The 19,651-nt window shown below is 38.6% G+C and overlaps 1 protein-coding gene across 3 annotated transcripts; it reads left to right on the forward strand.

Annotated features, from left to right (window-relative positions):
- Positions 1 to 852: 852 nt before the first annotated feature.
- RB195_000717 (uncharacterized protein) lies at positions 853 to 19,368 on the forward strand (the record flags this gene model as incomplete). 3 transcript variants are annotated; one of them, XM_064197203.1, is made up of 17 exons in its annotated part: positions 853 to 925; positions 985 to 1,116; positions 1,223 to 1,354; positions 2,301 to 2,392; positions 3,348 to 3,438; positions 3,735 to 3,804; positions 3,931 to 3,999; positions 4,382 to 4,464; positions 4,523 to 4,677; positions 6,204 to 6,377; positions 6,437 to 6,566; positions 9,026 to 9,153; positions 9,210 to 9,390; positions 9,454 to 9,571; positions 9,653 to 9,713; positions 18,956 to 19,105; positions 19,168 to 19,368. In XM_064197203.1, the coding sequence occupies 17 exons, from the start codon at positions 853 to 855 to the stop codon at positions 19,366 to 19,368; spliced, it is 2,040 nt and encodes a 679-aa protein (XP_064053082.1). The 3 variants fall into 3 exon arrangements, with proteins under 3 accessions (XP_064053082.1, XP_064053083.1, XP_064053084.1); XM_064197202.1 differs by lacking the exons at positions 853 to 925; positions 985 to 1,116; positions 1,223 to 1,354; ... (2 more) ...; positions 3,735 to 3,804; positions 3,931 to 3,999 and adding an exon at positions 6,741 to 6,857 and having other exon boundaries at positions 4,386 to 4,464; XM_064197201.1 differs by lacking the exons at positions 4,382 to 4,464; positions 4,523 to 4,677; positions 6,204 to 6,377; ... (5 more) ...; positions 18,956 to 19,105; positions 19,168 to 19,368 and having other exon boundaries at positions 3,931 to 4,003.
- Positions 19,369 to 19,651: the final 283 nt, after the last annotated feature.

Consider the following 19,651-nt stretch of genomic DNA (forward strand, 5'->3'; position numbering starts at 1 on the left):
ATCGAACAGGTTGACGTATCCTAACAAGATTGATGAACACCAACTACTTTATCTTTCATCCCTACGAGGATATCATTTCATCGCATGGTTTAACTAAAACCTTACCCAAACACGGGCAGCGACAGTCTTTGAGTTTGGAGACCTCTAAACTCTATGTCTACTATCACAGTGGCCTGTTCCGCCGGCTCTGGTTATTGAATGTATTGAATTATTATTGAACAACTTAGACTCTTCATACAGAATTGAATATTCAATAAACACCAAACCACAGAGCCATCAAACCGCGTCGCTGTGAACTCCGCTGGCGGCCTAAATCACTCAAAAACGCTACTCCCGAAAAGTTAGTGAAGTACTACACAAGATTTCCATCCAAATACAGAAGAAAAGCAGAAAATCCCGCTGACCTCAACGGTCGGAAGGATGTTGGGAGAAAAGCACTATTCCTCACTCCGACTGATCCTGCTAATCGCACACTCAGCAATGAAAACCACAAAATATCTCACAGTGTCTGTCTTGTCGTTTTAATTACAGTCATACCTCGTACGCAGTTACGGACCGTCACTGACGCTGAATTCACGGCGTCTTCTTGTGGATTTTCGGTTTATCTTGTCTTGTATGTCATGCATGTCTGATATGTTTGGAGTTGTAGTTTTGCGGTTGAATTCTGTAAGGCTCGAGATATTGTCTGCTTTGTTCCTGGACAATTTCAAGTCTGCAGTTCCTTTTGATATGTCCTCAGGAGAACTGTCTCGCTTTCTTGATTCGTAACAGTTGTTATGGTTTTCTTTTTCCGTTTGTGTCAGCCTCGAAACTATTTTTTTTCTTGTTCTACAAACATTTTTGTTTGAAGAAATGGCTTCTGTGGACATGTCTCTTGATGAAATCATTGCCAAAACCAGGCAAGAGAGAAGGGGACCTGGACGAGGTAAGCTTCGAAATTCAGAATAGTGGTCAAGTCACCGTTTCCAATCCATTGGATTCCAGGATTTCGTAAAGGGTTGGGCAGAAATAGTGGTCGGTCAGGAGGAGGGTCGGGTGGACGTTTCTCGAAACGGCCATTCAAAACATATATCGACTATGACGCACCTGTTCCTATTTCTGTGCCCAAAATTGGAGGTGAGCAGAAGATGTCTGTTTTATGTAGTGATATTGACTTGATTGTTTTTTCGTAGAGTTTATGAAGGAGTATAGGAGTTTTGTGTGGTATAGGAGACTGTTTCAGGGTCTGGAAACCCGAACAAAACTGTAAGGATCAACATCTCTAACCTCGCACCCTCTGTGGTTTCTTCCGACTTGGAGGAACTCTTTGCAAACTATAGGATCGAGGCAGCTACTGTGAATTACAATGAGTCAGGTTTGTATGCTTTTGTTCTATATTACTGCTATTCCTTGGAAGATAGTTGCTTCTTCCACTAGCTTAGATACTTTTTTGCTCAATATTCCTTCCTTCATCTACCGCGCGAAGTTCAGACAGAAATATCGTCTTTTAATGTCGGTTATGAACTGATTACTCTACGAAAAGTTTGCGCAAGCATGCAAAAATCCACGTGTTTCGCTTTTTGGCGTAGTTCTCGCTGAAATGTTAAGTGCTGCATCGTTTCTTTCGACTGAGTCTAGTTTCTCAAGACGTTCGTGCGTCCGTCCTCGTCATACTTCCCGTTTGTATGAAGATTTTGTTCGCACGAAATGAGTCATTTTGGAAATACATCTTATAAATTATAAAATTATCTGTTATCGGGGAACAAAAATTCTGTACATCTGTAAAGATGTTGTCTACTGCGCGCCTCTTGAAGAAGAAAATAGAAAAAAATGAATGTTCAGGCGTATGTCCATATAGATTTCCATTGCGATAAAAATACAGTCAACGGAAAAAGTTTTGTATCGGGATAACGATGAGTACAGGGAAGGCGTTGGAGAAGAGAACGAGCATCTTTAAAAAAAATACAACACAACGTATGTTCAAGAGATTCGACAGTAGGACCTCGAGCGTTGGATACTCGGTCCCGTAAAGAACTGAAAACTAGTCATGTTACTACAGTTCCTAGTTCAAACATGTTTTTTTTATTACTTTAACATATTTATTTAAGTCTTATGTGTTTACTGACTTGATCTGACGCTTGTTATTTGTTTATCATGCGCTCGACTTCTTTTGAAAATTCAATCAATTTTTGCTCCGCTTAGTCAAATATATTCATCCTAAATGGCCGAATCAGGAATTGTACAAGTGTATAAGTAGATTTTCGTGCCATTGTACCGAATGAGAGAGCACTTTAAATATGGCCTCATTTTCTCCTTTTTAGGAGTATCGGTTGGTACGGGTGATATTTATCTTCGCAAAACTGATGCGGAGAACGTCATGAGTGACTTCAAAGGAGTGGCGCTTGATGGCCAGGTATGTTGAGATAAATTTTCCATCTACTAGTGGTTGCTCAGTTTTTAATATCAAATACTCCAATACACTTAGTTTTTTTTCTTTGTCTTTTCTGATATGAAAATTCTAATTACTAATAGGTGGCCCCGCACGCGAAAATCGTGGTGTTTGCTGCAGTTTATGATAGTCTTTCGGCTTCTTCTACCCTTCTTTCCTTTTTACATTCTACCGATGTTTGTTACCTCCTCATGTACTAAAACCACAAATAGCCCCTTGTTTCTATGTGCAAGTTGGAGAATTTTATACTCCTTATGCTTCTGTTTCTTGGATTAAAGATGTTCTGTGAAATTAATGTCCGCAGTGTATCCATATCTTTTTTTCTGGACGGTACGCTAGTTTGGAAAAATGCAAACCGGGCTGATTTTTGTCGTACTACATTTGTCCTTTTATGCCTCAAGGCTTCCCTACTATCTTTTTCGTTTGCTCACTTCAAAGTGGATATGGTTTGCTATATCAATTTGAAGGTGTACCGACGTAATTTTGGAATTCTTGAAGTTTCTTCCGAACATCATGATATTCGTAGAAAAAGTCTATTGCAAAAAATAAATTGCTCATAGAGCTAGTTTTACATAGTCTCGCGAACAGAAGTGAAATTTTCGCCTCTTATTATGACTGCTCCGGATTAGGAGCAACCTTTTTAAGAGGTGCTTCTCCTAAACTATTTATCTAAGCAAAACGATAAAATGTGGGGAAGAAAAACAGTGTTTTGGATTTCCCTAAAAATGGAGGCTAAAAACAAACTGTTCATATGTCAATTCATTTTTGATATTTTTCATATCCTTAAGTGATGTTTTTGTTTGTTCGCTTGTTATTTTATTTGTTTTTCCTTGATAATTTAGTGTAAGAAAGTTCATTTACTGTTCCTCAGGGCACTTGGTATTGAAGTGCATCTTGGAAGTTCTAGATTGGATTGTAGGTAATGAGGATGGTATTGGTTGACGGTAGCGATTCTTTGGCATCACGGGTTCAAGTCAGTGGTGGTGCACAAAGAAGTTACAGGAGTGGAGGTATGTCTCATTCATTCTAGCAGTTTTTATAGCTAACGTTTTCGAATCGCTACAGTTTTTTTTTTCGATTCCACCGTGAAATGACCATTTTTTGCAATTGTAATTATCGCTCGTATATTCTCATGACATTGTGCACATTAATTTTTCACCGTGGGAAATACTGACCGAGTATTGTTGAGAGGTTACTGTTTCAACTCAACTTCTATTAGTTCTTCGATTTTTGCAATGTACAAGTCCTGGTCTCATACTATATCTTCTAGTAGTACTTTTATTTGCTTTTATTTCTAATTATTTAGGCGAACGTAGAGAATTCAACAAAGGAGGAAGAAGCGGAGGTTTCGGGCGTAGGTCAAGGTCTGACAGAAGGTTACTTTTTTCAGTTGTATAGTCTTCATTTTATCACGTTTAATTTACTTGACTTGTGTCGTATATCTTACTTGTTATGTATCCTACCTTCTGATGTGGCTTTAGCGTAATTTTGATCATTTGCAGGTCTAAAATGACTGAGGCAGAGTTGGATGCCGAACTGGAAGCATACATGTCGAAACCTCGAGCGCAACAGTGATACAAAATTATAGACTCTTGCGAGCGTTGCGATCTGCAAGCTTCTCTTAAACCATGTTTAGAACTGTATTTATTTTGTTTCGATTATTTCACCTATGCTCTGATCTATTTCGTCTACATCATGTTTGTAGTCGGTGGTTGCTGAAAGCTGTGTTATCGGCATGTCCATAGAAGTTGTTTTGTCTTCATATGATGTTGTTGCTGTTTTTTTTTCGCCGATAAAGAATGTGGGACATTTGTGTTTTTGCTTTTGAACAATAAGGCTTAGTTGTGTCAGAAGTCACGTGCTTAATCCACTTGGTTCTGTTTCACCACATTTTGTTTGAACGTTTTAATTCCCTTTAGCTATTTGCCTTTAGGCGTCACAGACTTGTTTTAGATCCATGGAACAAGATTCTACTTCCTCGGAAAAATCTCTTTCAGAAAGAAACTCCCGGTTTAGTAGAGCTTTTCGCTTTATCGGTATCTTCTCACCTTCAGTGAATAACAAGATTTGAAGTGAAAAACATACTCATTTCAGGTTTTTGCAGAAACACGAATGATGTACGGTGTACAATCGAGGTGATAGAGGCACCCCAATGGAAAGCGAATCTTGAAATCAAACAGAAAGCACATTTACCAAGGAATCGCCTTCTTCACTGGGGTCCGATTTTCGCTCTTTCCATCACTTTTTATGTGAGTTTGAAATCGTGGCAGAATGAATCCATCTTAATACTGACATCAGTTTCTGTTGAAATTTTGAGGGAGTACGGAAGATAGGCGACGTATGGTAGGATCAAAGCGACATGAAGCACTATGTGATTGCGTAAGCGGCTGCGCTCGAAGCAGCGCGGTATAGATATCGGTTGGAATCGAGGTAGGACCATCTCGAACTGCAACCATGAACGATGATAGAAGGGGTGCTTACTCGATTCAAACCGCTACGCTCCCCCGAACTGCTTCTCCAACTGCTATTTTCACCGTCCGCGAACCTCAGGCGCAACCGCATACGCAAATGCACCGTGGTTCATGCCGTTTCGACTCTACTATAATTGAGTGCCGAAGTCACTCTTTCTTTCGTTTCTCATTGAACTATCTGGTTGCGAATTATGACGGTTTGACACACCATATTAGTATTATAATTGAATGGCTGCTTATAACTGTTAAAATGAAGTATAGAGGATTAACAGAAGAAATTTACTGGAATGCCGCTCTCGAATGCCGTATCCGCAGCATAGTTAGATTCTCGACCGCTTAGCTCCTCCTGTTTTCCATTACTTAATTCCTTATCTATTATACGTTAATTGAACAACGTTTCCAGTCTAATTATCTCTAAAATTGTATTCGAGACACGAAAAGAGGTTTTTAAACGTGTGTACAAAGTTTCAACTACCTATCTTGTTACGTAGTCGAACGTGTTGTGAGAAGAACTGAATCGTCACGCCCTCATTTGCGGTGTACACTGGCGCTTGAGTCCTTAAATTGGTGGTGAGGCGTTCGATAGGGCGATTGCGGCAATGTTTAGAAAAAAAATTTTCCTGTGGTAGCGAATACGAAGCAATCCTAATCATTGACAATTGTCAAAAAAAAAATCAATCAAAAATCAAGGCTGCAATGAGTCCATTGGATCCATATCAATCGATGGAGAAGGGGTACCAGTGCGTGCTTTCGTCGAAGACGAAACACACAACAACTATAAGTTTTGCTAAACACTCAAATAATGGTCCCGTCATGTTTGATAACAAGTATTGTGATTCATCCTAGATCAGTTTCGCTGTTTCGCGTAACCTGCAGGTCGCCCCAGCTTGTTGATTATAATAGAAAAAATAAGAAGATAAGTATAGAGTAGAAAAATAAGTTAATAATAAATATTATAGAATAAGTATAATTAGAAGTGTCATAAATTTCGAGCTCAAAGTCCAAAGTAGCGAGTAAAACAACTTTTCGGGTTTTTCACTTATCAATTGAACTACAAGGTAGTAAAAGTTTGCGTTTACCACGCAAATTTTTGAATTATCCTCATGTTTTGCATGAGGGTAACTCAAAAATTATCCGCAATCATCTAAAAAAGCTAGAGCATGAAGGCTTATCTGCTGCACGTATAAAAGAATCATCCTACCATTTTATCGTAGCTTAACTGGTATTACACTGAAGACGTTTGAGTCATATTTTCACATATCTGAGTGGACACATTTGAATCTTTATGACATTGACTATTCAAGATCGGAACTGTCTCTTCATATTTTGCAATCATGTGGTGGCCATTGACGAGTCTTGGAGGCTTCTTGAACCTCTTTATATTCTTTTTCTGGAATTATTCAACGATGGTTAATCTTGCTCGAGCGTCCTTTGTAGGTGCAGGTCACGTACCAGTGGGATGGAAACCTGATGACGAAGTTTGCTTTTTTTTTAATATAAATAAGAGCTAACACCGAAGTAAATCTTTTCGTTTTAGGTTCCGAGGCAACAAGAGTCTTTCGATGATTTGTTGCAGTGGTGTGAACCATGTTCTGGTTATAAGGTGCCTCGATCTCATCACTGCTCGAACTGCGGTCGGTGTTCGATGAAGATGGACCATCATTGTCGTAAGTATAGAATTTATTAATGTTCCTGTTGTTGCTAAGCATTACTGTTATTTTAAAAGTAATGTTTAACAAACTCAAAGTTCTGTCTACCTTACATCCCTAATGATATGAGCAGAATGGCACGGAACAGTGTAAGCCTGGGAGAGAGTTTACAGAATGACATGAGGTTTGTAGAATACGACAGTTGGAACATAATCGTGATCGTATGCTCGGATTTGCACTCCCTATATGGTAGAGACGGTGATTGCATAACGTCAGGAGTGATTTGTCGTATCAAATGCAGGTCATATGGTGAGGATTACCTAGAAGAAAACCAAGCCCCCACTGTGTATTCTGACAAAAGATCATCTAGATGAGTCACAAACTCGGAACTTTTCACCCATCTTGGATCTAATCGGAGAATACGCCATACAAATTTCGAAATAGAGGTTGAAGCTGCAATCTTGTCTTTCGAGTCTGTGATCATAGCATGCTGAGAACACTTGAGACGTTTTGGATAACTACCAAAAGTCCATCAATGAGCAGAAAGGATGAGTACGTTGCTAAAGAATCGCAGACGAACTACCTCCATATCAGGGCCTCTGCAGATTTTCATTTATGAAATGCTACTATCTTTTGTGGAAATTATTATCATTCATGGTTGTGTCTGGTCGAGGTGTTGTTCATAGAAAAGGAAGGAATACGAACCGTTTTAATGCTCTGAATGTAGGGCAATGAAGAGGTTGAGAAGATAAATCACAGACGGTTTTTCTTGGCTCTGACGTAGGCGATAACTTCAAAACGTTAGCTGTTAATGAAGACCAGTGCCAATCTTGGCTACTGCTCAATCAATTAACTGAAAACCCAAAGTGTTCGACAACTAACCTATTGTAACCTTTGGACAATAAGACATTGATAACATAAGGTACTGCATGTTGAGGTTTTAAATTTATATCAAAAAACATGTTCCCATTGCCCTGCTGAGAAATTGATAGAATACCCAGAAAAAGTGCAGTTGTGCAGAAAGCGGGTTGGTGCGGAGCAGAACATCGGTTCTGCGGTTTTGATGCTCGTCATAGGTAGGTGTAGTGGTGGGTGTAGTGGTGCGCCTTTTTCTGCTGAATATTCGAACGAGCTGGTGTTGAATTCTGCAGTTTCGCATGTGTCACCCATAAGCTATGGAAAAACAAAAGATGAAAGTGTTTTTCTGCTAAATCAGAGATACCACTTAGTCATCCGTATCCCATGAAGCTGAAAATTTTGAGTAAGATTGTATCATCCTGACGGATTACCATCTTCACGCTCATAGTGGTGTTAGTGCAGAATGGTTGAAGTTTTCTTGTGAGGTTGCAATACAACTCTTCACTTATGGTGATCGATAAAAGGATAAAGGATAAAGTTTTTTGGGTTTAAAAAACCCCCTTGGGGGCCCCCCCCCCCTCAATTTTAAAAAAAAAATTTTTTTTTTTTAAAAAAAATTTTTCCTCTAAAAAAAAAATTTGTGGGGGGGGGATGTTTTAAAAAAAAATTTTTTTTTTCCCCCCAAAAAAAATAACAAATAAAATACCCCCGGGGGGGGAAAGAGGGGGGGGGTGGAGAGGGGGGGGGAAAAACCAAAAAATAATAAAGAAAAAAGAAAAAAAAAAAACCAAAAAAAAAAAACCCAGAGATATTTTATTTGCCCAATATTTCTGTGAAATCCCGTCCGTACCGAAGCCCTTCTTCATTTAGATAAGATCGCAAAGTGCTGGTACTTCATAATTTCGCTATTCCTTTCTTTTTTTCCTCGAAAATTCCTAGCCAAACTAGCTGCCCAGTACCACTCACACGCAGTGTGTAGTATAAGCAGTGCCACCGCGAACAAACAACAACCAGACTCTGATACGCGGCCCCTCACATTCCTAATTTATGGAAACGTGTGTTTAATACCCTCCATTAATTTAAAACCATTTTTACTTTTGTCTTGCGATGAGACTCGATTAGCAACTGAGAAAGTGCTAGGTTTCTTCTGAAACTGGAAGGGAATTCTTGTGGCTGCAGCCCTCAGTAACTTCTTTCTATCCTTTTAAGTGCAAAATAATGGTGCGGAAGCGGCATTCCAAAGATGTAACAACGATTTTACAAAAAGTGATGTAACTGATGAGGGATTGAAAATGAGACCTTTGGCAGAGCTTCTAACCGTGCGAACAAATGTAGAGAAAGGATTCTATCTGGTGGCGTATAATTCGAAAGAAACCACACTGCGTCTGAAAACTTCTGGAATAGAATCCGCCACTGATCCTTTGTGGATCGCTTGGGACAGTTTGCATTAGACGTATCTCTCTGACCTAACTAATAATAATTAACTGTAATTCTTTTAAATTAATTAATTCAAGTAAATTTGTAATAGTAATTAACTGTAATTCTCCACTTCTTCATTTTTTTTTCATTTTCTTCTCTGGTTTCTATCCAATCTATCCAGTTACTAAATATCGGTTTAGCCTGGATCAACAACTGTGTTGGACATCGCAATCACGGGTTTTTTGTGAGATTTCTTGTATCAGCCGTAATTGGTTGCATTCATGCGATAATTATTCTAGTCGCGTCCTTCTATCATGCTATTAATCTGGTATGTTTTTTTTTTTCGGATAACCCTCGCCTTCTAAGTACTTCATTATATTACAGAATTATTACTACCGGTACGGTGATGGAACAGAGCCTGAAGTGATATTAACTTTCTGGTCATTACTTGCATTAATAATTGGAAGCGCTTTTGCGTTCGGAGTTGTTGTTGGAGTCGGCGGACTTCTTTATCTGCAGTTGAAGTACATCAAAAATAACAAAACTGGCATTGAAGAGTACATAGGTAACCTTTATTTTGAAACTTTCTCCGCTTAGTTGAATCATGTGGATGCATGTTTATTTAAAGAACAAAAAGCTGCATCTTATCGTCAAGAAGAGGAATGCGATTGGGAGAAATTTGTATATCCATATGACCTAGGATGGAGGCGGAACTTCCGTGAGGTACTTTGGACATGGTCCGGCGAGTTAGTGGATTTTTACAGTTTGCTCGGATGTCAGAGCTATTTTTTGTGAGGCTTCTGATTTTTCCGTTACTTCTATTTCAGAACCAATGGGAATGGAGTATGGTGGCCAGTTCAGAAAGGCTGTGATCAGTTCACCCTTTCGGTATGTTCCAGTTATGTTATCACATGCACAGGAATACAGTTGAGCGAACTGTTCTTGTCCTTCAGTTTTCAGTTCAGAATCGGAAAAATTTTGGAGACCTGAGCTTTGTTCTGGTCATTCTTTTGCGGTTGTTCCTCTTCTGTTCTGGACATTGTATTCATGGGCGAAGTTTTGAAAACTCTAACAATTTAAAAGCATCACTCCACGAATCTGAGGTGGTGCAGATTTTAGGTGGAGTATTCGTATACGGGATAGCAGATTATGAAGAGGGGGTGATTCCGTCCATTTCTTCCTAAATGCCGTAAAAAAAGGCCCGGAAGATACGGCTTCAGGCGTTCTAGCGCACTATTTCCCACAAGGAGTTCGACTGGAGCGCGCCAGTCTTGTGCGCCGCCGAATCTTCCGGACCGTTTTTTACGGTAATTAGGAAGAAATGGAAGGAATCACCCTCCTATCCATAATCTACTATCCCTTATAAGAATACTCCACCTGAAATCTGCTCCACCTCAGATTCGTGGGGTGATGCCTTTAAATGAGATTGGGCTCTAAGGCGATTTCGTAGTGCAAAAGTTCCAATTATAATCAAATTTCTGTGTTGTTTGAAAAGTTTTAAAAAAGTCAAAGCTAGGACTTGTTACGCCATCTCAACATTATCAACTTTTGGGATCAGTGCTTCAATTCTGTCTAATCTAAGACATTAGTACTGGTAGTAACTAGTTTCCTGGAACGAAATTTTCTAACGGGGCAAATTTTGTCCGACTGTGCTCAGAATACAATGACGGTAAGAGTGAGATGACGGTTCTCGAAAAAGTGTTGTTCTTGATGGGACGTGCCAGCGTTCAAGTAACATCTGACAGTTGAAAATACTATACTGGTGTAGATATTTAAATGCTTTTTACTGTTTCGATTTATTCGGTTACTCGTAAACTTAATAGTGCCGTCGGTAAGAGATTCCGCTGACCGTACGATCGGAGGTTCCAATCCGCCCTAGTGCTCACCAAGCCTTTCATCCCTCCGAGGTCGATAAATTGGTACCAGACTTGTCTGGGAGGATAAAAACACTGACTTGACACATGGGCTAGCTGCCGCAAGTCATTGTATAGGCCATTTACACGTTCGTAAACCTCAAGCGATTCTGAATTGAACATGAACGTGGTGGCGCATCCCAAGTGGATTAATTAACACCAGACACTTTCACTTGTAAGTCTCCGAAAGTACTGGGAACATTGTGCGAGACATGTAGAACAACATCTCTTTTGTATTAAACGCTATTTGAGATTTTCATGCATAGTTCTGAAGTCTTATGTGATTTTATCCTTTTTTGTCTGTTCCGATAATCCGTAATTCGAGTAATAGATCAAAAGGTCCTGTCACTGAGTCAACCGACACAATTGTGGCTGTGAAGCTGAAATGCTCAATAATATCTTAGTTATTTTTAAAGGAGGCGTTATGTATCTCAAGATCTAGTCTTTTATGCCTCGCACAGTTGTACAGGCTTCCAGTTTTGAAGGCTTAAGCACGAAGGCATCTAAAATTCGTCCCACAGCTACATTAATCGTAGTTCATCGAAAGATAAACGCAGTGGAGTTTCCTTTGCTGAGATATTCGAGCACTTAGCAGTTACAGTAGATCCCCGCTCTCAGGATCACCTATAGCTTCCTCCAAAGCCTAACCTCCAAAGCTCGTTGATTCCCATTCCGCGAAAGACTGTAACTCGAGTTTGTATAGGAGCAAAGGTTTATTGTGTTCTTTTGATCTAGTGTTTATGATGTTGCTTTTTGGGCCTGTTTGAAAAACTGCTCATTACCAGACGGGACATACGTTGCTCGGCGTGTGAGGTTGGGAAAAAAATTGCATTGTCAACATTTGATGATAATCCATTATTTTTACATCAGATTCTGGAAGAAAGGTTTCGTTCAAGTGTTGGTTGCGATGGAATTTTTGTAGTGTACCACAGAATGGTCTCGAACTCAAAGTTTTCATCGCAAATCAATGTTTTATCCAGGATTAGCCGGCCAAAAAACCTTCGCTAGACAAAGTTTGGAAAGATTCTGAAGAAATACAGGAAGTACAGTACTTACAGTAGTAGTAGATTACAATAGCTTTACAAAAAGATGCGGGACTTTTTTCCCGAATTCTCGACCTGCTCCTTACCTCTTCTGCCGTGAAAATTTCCAACGCTAATGTCAATTAGATTAATTCGCACATATCAAATTGCAAAATATTGCACGAAGTAACTGGAACAACACACATCCTGCGTATTGCATTTTTATCCAGTTATCCACGAAGCTGATCGTGACAACGAGGAAGCTGCATTGCTAGCTGAGGTTTCAGTGGATTTCTCATCAGGAAATTTGGGCGGGCAACGCAAAATTCGGATTTATTCCCAAATTTTGCTTTGCAGTCCTTTTTTATGTTCACTTCTGAATTATAAAATGCCTTCTACATATTTGGTTTCTTTCTTGTTAATCCATCGTTTTCCTTTATCGACTGGGCAAAACAACCGATATTTCCGTTGACAAATACTATCTGCTTCCCGCCGCTATTATTAACTGCGGAGCAAAGGATGACCAGTCACTGAAATTTGTCAATAGCGATATCGGACTGGAATGAGATGAACGTGAAGCTGTGCTTCATTTTGATAGGATACATTTTTTTAAAGAGAATATATGCATGTCTTACCTGAATGTATGGACTGCGTCGATGTATTAATGAACATGAACATCGAAGAGGATGAAAAAAAAACAATAGAAGAATTGAGAAATTTTTTGTTTTGTTCTATTTTGTTGTTTTAAATATGTTTAAAAGGAAATAGTCAGGTAATTTTTTTCTTCTCAGTCTTTCCTTTCTTCTTTCATTTCATTTAGTTCCGAATTTTAGGGGAACTAATGTCATTTTTCGATAATTTTTCGAAGGAATGCAAAATTACCACCGTCGTTATTGCAGTTTTGCGTGGCACTCTTCATTTTCCAAATGGCCTTTGATTAGAATTTTTCAAATAATTGTTATTGTTATGTGATGTTTTTTAGAGTTACGGTAGGAATTTGCAATCTTGAAGTGTCCTGATTACATGATTACTAGTATATTTATGGCATTGTTAGGTAATTATTTTTCCCTGAGTTTTTTCCCTGAGTTACAACTTTAAAGGTGTTTCAGTATCCTACCAGTCATTTTTCGACGTTTTCTTCCATCTTTGCCATTTCAGCACCTTTTTTTTAAAAAGAAATCCGCACCCATAGGAAAACATAAGAAAATCCAGAAACCAAACTTTTTTCCTTTCTCTCTCTCTTTGTAACTTTTCTGATTTTTTCCTTTCAAATTACGATTTCTCAAAGTGAAACTTCGCATGTATTCAAGGGTGAGCAAAATTTACGTAGCTTTAGTTTGAACGTAGGTGAGCGAAAGTCTATTTTTGATGACAACCTTAGATTTGCTCATAAATCACAAGGAGCAGCTAATTTGGAATTGGGTTCTCGACTGCAGCCGGTTAGTTTTTTCGATGTTTGAATTCGGTACGAAAAAAAGTGCCTATTTCTGATATAGAGAATCTATGTGACCCGAAAAACTGCGCACTGTCAACTATTACAGGAATTCAGCGAGAAAGTTAAAATTACGGCATTTTTGGCATACATAGCTCTCAATCCTGCTGTAAAACCCTTAACTCAAAACTTTACCTTGCATAAATTGAAAGCGTTTCAGTCAATGGCTTAAAAAATCAGAAATAATTTTGAAAAAGAGAGTGTATGAAAGTAGGTAACGAGACAATCACATAGAAATTCTTCACAAATTTTGATCTAAGAAACACTGCAGTAGAATTACCCGGAAGCGGATAATTTTCGTTCTAATCTCCTCTTTATGCGTTTTCTTTCCTAGTTACCGAGAAATTATGCGGAAATAGGCTGTTCTAGCGAGTAGATAGTAAAATTTCATCTTTATATTAGACTCATCTGTGAAGTTAACGCCGAAACACGTAAAAAATCTGAAACGTAAGACTCAATTAAGAGTGTTCAACCTTGGCCTGAAAAAAATAAGTTGTGTTGTGGATTCATCATTGCATATCTTATTTTACTGTGTTTCACAAAAAGGAAAACTAAGTTGTTCTCTTGTTAGCGGATCTTCAATTGCTCCAGATTCGTTTTCTTAGATGAATGATAAAATGCCTGATGTTAATCAATCCGCCTGGGATTCGCCACCACTTTCACTTCTGTTCAAAATCGTTTGAGATTTACGGACGTGTAACTGGCCTATACAATGAATTGCGAGGGCTAGCCGAAATATCAAGTTAGTGTTTTTATTCTGCTACAAGTTTGGTACCAATTTATCGACACCGGAGCGATGAAAGGTAGAGGTTGGCACTAGAGCGGAATCGAACTCCCGATCGATTTTCTGGTGCAGTACTCGGATCTTCCTGATTAAACTAGATCAAATTCACGATTTACATCCTATGCGGTATTTGGATATGGAATGAAAATAATGATTAAAAAAAGTAGTAAATATTGATAGAAAGTAATGTTACAGTAATAATAATAATTGTCATTATCTTTTCCCACCTGTATAGCCATTTGCCACTCCTTATATTATCCTGTCTAACAACAGCGCTCTGCTTTACGGCTTTATACCAGAAATCATCACCGAGCACATTTTTCCAGGTTCATAGGTGTAGTATACTAGCTTCTATTCAATTTGTATCTCATATTTTTCCCTCATCTGATATTCCTTGATTCCGCTACATATTTTTCTCAGTTCAAATGCAAAGAAAAAATCTTTGTAATGCTGTTATTCACGGTTTCGGAAAACAGAGCCTAATTTTCTAGAAAGCTGTCCTAGTTCTAAGTCTCGCACTGTAAGAAATGTCATCACCGAATAACTTCTCCAATAAAAAAGTTGAATGTTGTTTGGCCACTTCCGTAGTATTTCTGTAGGCAATATCTTTTTACCAGCGCGGTCATCCCGCACTGGATACGGTGCAGACATTTTCTTCTGCTATATTTCTAAATATACATGTAAATTATCACTATTACAATAATCCTCTGTTCTAATCCTATCTAAAAAAAAATTAATAGATTGCTCCGAAATTAAGTCTAGTGCAGTGTCACGCAGTTGTACATATACATGCGTTGTACCCATACATAGTAATCTATAAAACGTTGCAGTTAAGCGTCTTTGACGATTTTGTTTTGACTATGAATTCTTCTACATTTTCTGGTATGTTGTTCTTTTTGGCTTATGTAGCTTCCTAACAAAGCTTCGATGTTTTCAAACAACTCTACTATGTTGCGCGCACATGGACTTCTTCCCACCACTCGCTCTTCCACGCCAATAAAGACAATATCTGGAATCAAAATATTATAGATATTTTTTATCATGTCGATTTTTGAGGTGCTAAATCATTTGCTACACGTTAGTTGCGTAAAAATATCAAAAACCTCTTTAGAAAAAAATAAAGAAATAATGGAGAAAGGCGGGGCATCGGAAGAGTTAGAAGTTCGTGACGCGTCATCTTTTGGCGATTCTCACCTTGGGTCGAGAAAGGTGTAATTCAAGTTAATGAGCAAGATTTTATTGAAGAATTAAGTCGTCGCAATATATGTTTGTCCCATCTTATCATTTTGGTTCACTAGAAATACCGTCTTGTTAGTATTCAATATTATCCTGAAATCTCAAAGACGAATATGAGATTAGACCCAAGATTTATTGAGCGCTTAAATACTTTATTACTGGGATTTACTCTTCTTATTATATGTTGCATAATCATTACTGTATACGCATACGATGAGGTTGAGTGTACAGCCGTTGGCTGTCGCTATGGCAATGTGTTCTGGTCGTGACGACACCATAACTCAATTTGTTTCATGGTAATTTCGCGCGTGTTAGGACTTCGTTTGATTCTTAAACTAAATGACTTGAAGTACAGGGTGTGGCAGAATAACTCCCAGATTTCGAAAAATCACCCTGGGGTCCAGAAAGCAGGTGAATGGCCGTGGTCCGTTGCGTTATGTAGCGCACATACAGAAAGTTTTTAGTCGAGCATGCCGTGGTCGAATGAACATCGAAGATTTCTGGGGAAGGTGTTTTTTTTTTCTTCGAAAAAGACGAATCTGCAACTGCTACGCAGGGGTTGTTTCGTACGCGGTTCGGTTTAATGAGATTATTCCGGAAAACGATTTTGCTGTGAGTTGAAAGAGTAAGAGCAACAGGATCTGCACTGATGAGAAAACTCCTCTGCAAAAATGTGGGAACACCCGAAAACGCCGAGTCTCCTTATCCGAAGCAGTTTCATGGCCATTGCACTCGCCTGATTTATGTCCCTGCGACTTTATTCTGTTGGGGAATCTGTCTAGTTTCAAACATATTCCTCGGTTTTTGGAGCACCTAAAAGGGTCCATTCAGGAAGAAATTGAAAGAATTTCGCCTCACATGCTAGTGAAAGTTTACGCAAAGGCGGCTGTACTGCAGTCGGTTAGAGGTTGCGCTGTCTGCACGATCGATCGAAGGTTCGAATCCGCCTTAGTGCTCACCAAGCCTCTCATCCCTCCGGGATCGATAAAGGATAAAAACACTGGCTTGACACATCGGCTAGCCCCCGCAAATCATTGTATAGGCCAGTTACATGTTCGTAACCTCAAAACGATTCTGAATTGAAGTGAACGTGGTGGCGCATCCCAAGCGGATTGATTAACATCAAGCGCTTTATCCACTTTTTTTTACTTTATGCTAGTGAAAATTCCAAGAATGCTTCCAAATGCGTAACAGCCATTAACCCCATCATTTGGACGAAATAATCTGTATCACTTAAAGTAAAAAATTTTGTATCCACATTGGGGTAGTAGAAAGTTTTTGGTGATGTGATATTTTTTGTGAAATGTGAGAGCTATTCCTGCCGCACCCTGTATGCTTATTTTAATCTACAATAAACATAAAGAGAAAAAAAATTACTCACTTTATTTAAGGATGGAATTTCTAATGACGGCTAATCGTTCGTAGATGAACTTTTCGAAGCGCATAATGGTTAAGGGTTTGCAAAAACACATTTGTAATTGGTTTTCTTCTTGAAATCCTCTTTTCGGACGTTAGTCATAAATTAATGGTTCGTTTTGCAAACGTACCTAGAAAATAAACAAATCAGACAGCTCAACTTTATCTCATGTAGCGATGTTACTTTCAAGATCGACGGAAAAAGTGATTGAATGTTTGATTTTATTGTTGTGGGAAATGTGAAAAATAAGAAATATTCGACCACTGAATAGTTATGAACAACAACAAAGCAAATCCAATTTTTCACTGCTAACGACTCCAGCCTACTGTATCATAAAAAAGTTGATTTCTAACGAGATGACTCAGCTTTGGTGGACAGATTTCACAGCACAGTAAATCTAAAGAGTCTATGATTAACAGATATTTGTCTCATGATACAACTCATCCTTACTTATAGATGCGCAAAAAGTGTAATATTACGAAATATTGCATTTTTTGCTCGAATTTACTCTTAGATGTGCTGTGTGCAACACATTTCAAATGGAACTCACTCCGACAAATTTGCGAAAAATTCCACACCTTTCAAAAAATAGGTCAAATATAATTTAGTGGCGAAGTTGAAGCATCGTGAGGGAACCACACAAGGCTGAAAGCAGAAAGATGGTACTTTGAGAGTATTAATTTAGATTGCTTTAAACCTGTCAAAATCAGACATTTGCAAAGAATGGAACGTAACCCAGCGATGCACAGAGCTAAAAATTTGCAATTTGAAATTTTAGCTGTCTGGCAAAAGCTCCACACCGTTGCCTAAAAATTGTCAGCTTACCGTGATGTGCTTTGAAGAATTCAATGATGTAAATGAACGCTGGTTAGAAAGCGAGTTTTTATTAATAAATAAACAAAAAAGAGATAAAAGAGGGAAACATGGGAATTAAAGGTAATCCAGAATCCGCTTAATTAATTAATTACCTTGTGGTTATTCGAAATTCGATTATTCGAAACCGCTCCCCGCTAAGTAGGCTATTCATCTTCGGAGTCGATAAATTGGTGCCAGATTATGAAGAAGAAGAATAAAAATACTAACTTAATTCATCAGGGCGGGTGTAGTGTAGCGGTTAGAGGTTCCGCTGTCTGCAAGCCTTTCATGTCTTCGGGGTCAATAAAATGGTATGGGGTTGTCTGGGGGGATAAAAACACCGACTTGAGATATCAGCTGACCTTCGCAAGTCACTGTATAGGCTGTAATTACATGCTCGTGAACCTCAAACGCCAGAAACTTTATCCTTTATCCTTTAACTTAACTCATCGGCTGGTCCCACCCAGTTTCTTTGTTGAAGTCAAACGTGTTCACGCATCCTGAAATGATCAACGTCGTGCCCTTTATTTATTTATTTGTGTGAATTTACCCTAAGATCTACCATGAATAGAATCAAAGAAAGAATATATGAGTGAATGAATAATCAAGGAAAGGGTATTCATAGATCAATTTCTTGTAACCTTCATAGAGCTCGAATGAGGAGGATTTATGCGCCAAAACGAGAGTTAATTAACGTACGTTAACGAGAGTTAGTTCGAAACGAAGTGACCATAGGAAAACTGCCTTAATTGACGCATCATCTGATGCCCATGTGATTCAAATGTTCCTAGTCATTGCCTGGAAGCCAACATTTGTTGCTTTGTGCGAAATACAGCGATGAGTATTGTAGTAGGCAAATGTTCCTGGCAGAGTGCTACCATATTTTCAGCACTTGACGTTTATGCGGTGATATATCGCTGGGGTAGGGATTCTGTACAATGACACTCATTAATACTTTTTGATGAGAAATAGTCGTTCCTTGTTTTCCTTCTGCTTTTTTGGTAGGTAAAACCGCATTTTCTTAATTTTTTAGTATTGTTTTTTTCGAAAATTGAAATTATAATGCTTAAGAAAATTGATTGCAGAAAAAAAAAAGAAAAACAATTTATGAAGTATTTTTATTAATGTTCTTCTCGAAAACTAAACTTGTGGTGCTTGAGAGAATTAACTGAAAATAGAGAGAAAGAAAAGAAAAATATCTTAGAAAATTTTTTTATTACTGTTCTTCTTGATAACTGAACTTACAAACTACTCCTCGAGAAAATTGTACGAGTAGATAGAAGGTTAGAGACTGATTTCCCAAGATACCTTGTGTAATCGGTTCTTCCACTCCACTAAGTGGATGGTTGCCGTCAAATGAGAATCACCTCTCGTTTCCCCTCATTACGCAAATTGGTGTTGGTGTTTGCAGCGCGAGCAACTACGGCAAAAGGCGCTAAAGCGCTTTTTGTCTCGACTGGTCGTTGTGGCGACCGACTTCCGAGGTGGTTACTTCGCTTCGCTTCGATTTGGATGTCGTCTTTTCGTTTGTCAACCGATTAGTGAAGAACCTCGTCTACAGGTGGGTTCTTATTTTTCCGATTCCGAATTTCCCAATTGCCTCAATAAATCAATCACGTTTAGATACGTAAAGGAGATGAATATGTGATCACACGTGGTCAACGCGGGTGGTTGTACGGCTATAAACAGGATAACGACAAGCTTAAAGGATGGTTCCCACGAGTTTGTGTTCGGTTTACTGACAAGTACCCATTTCAACAGGAATCTTCGGAAAGAAGTGGTGATGAGAGTGCTACTAGCGCATCGAAGGCGGAAAAGAGTTAGCTCGATCGACTCAGAAAATTTTCCATCGTGTTATTTCATTTCGTTTAGTTGGTTTGTATAAATAATAAGATCTTTCATGGATCATTTAGGATTGTTGATTGAATAATGGTAATCTCGTCACTGTGATGACAAACGAATCGTACATTAATGTGTTGTGCTCAAGCGAAAATACAGAGAGTATTAGTCTATGACTTGTTGATATGCAAACTATTTCTTTTAAGCCAATTTTTTTTTGCATTCAGTCGGCACTAAATTGCATTCACTTGCGAGGTGTACTGAACTG

Source organism: Necator americanus, chromosome IV, assembly GCF_031761385.1.
Source record: "Necator americanus strain Aroian chromosome IV, whole genome shotgun sequence".
NCBI lineage: Eukaryota > Metazoa > Nematoda > Chromadorea > Rhabditida > Ancylostomatidae > Necator > Necator americanus.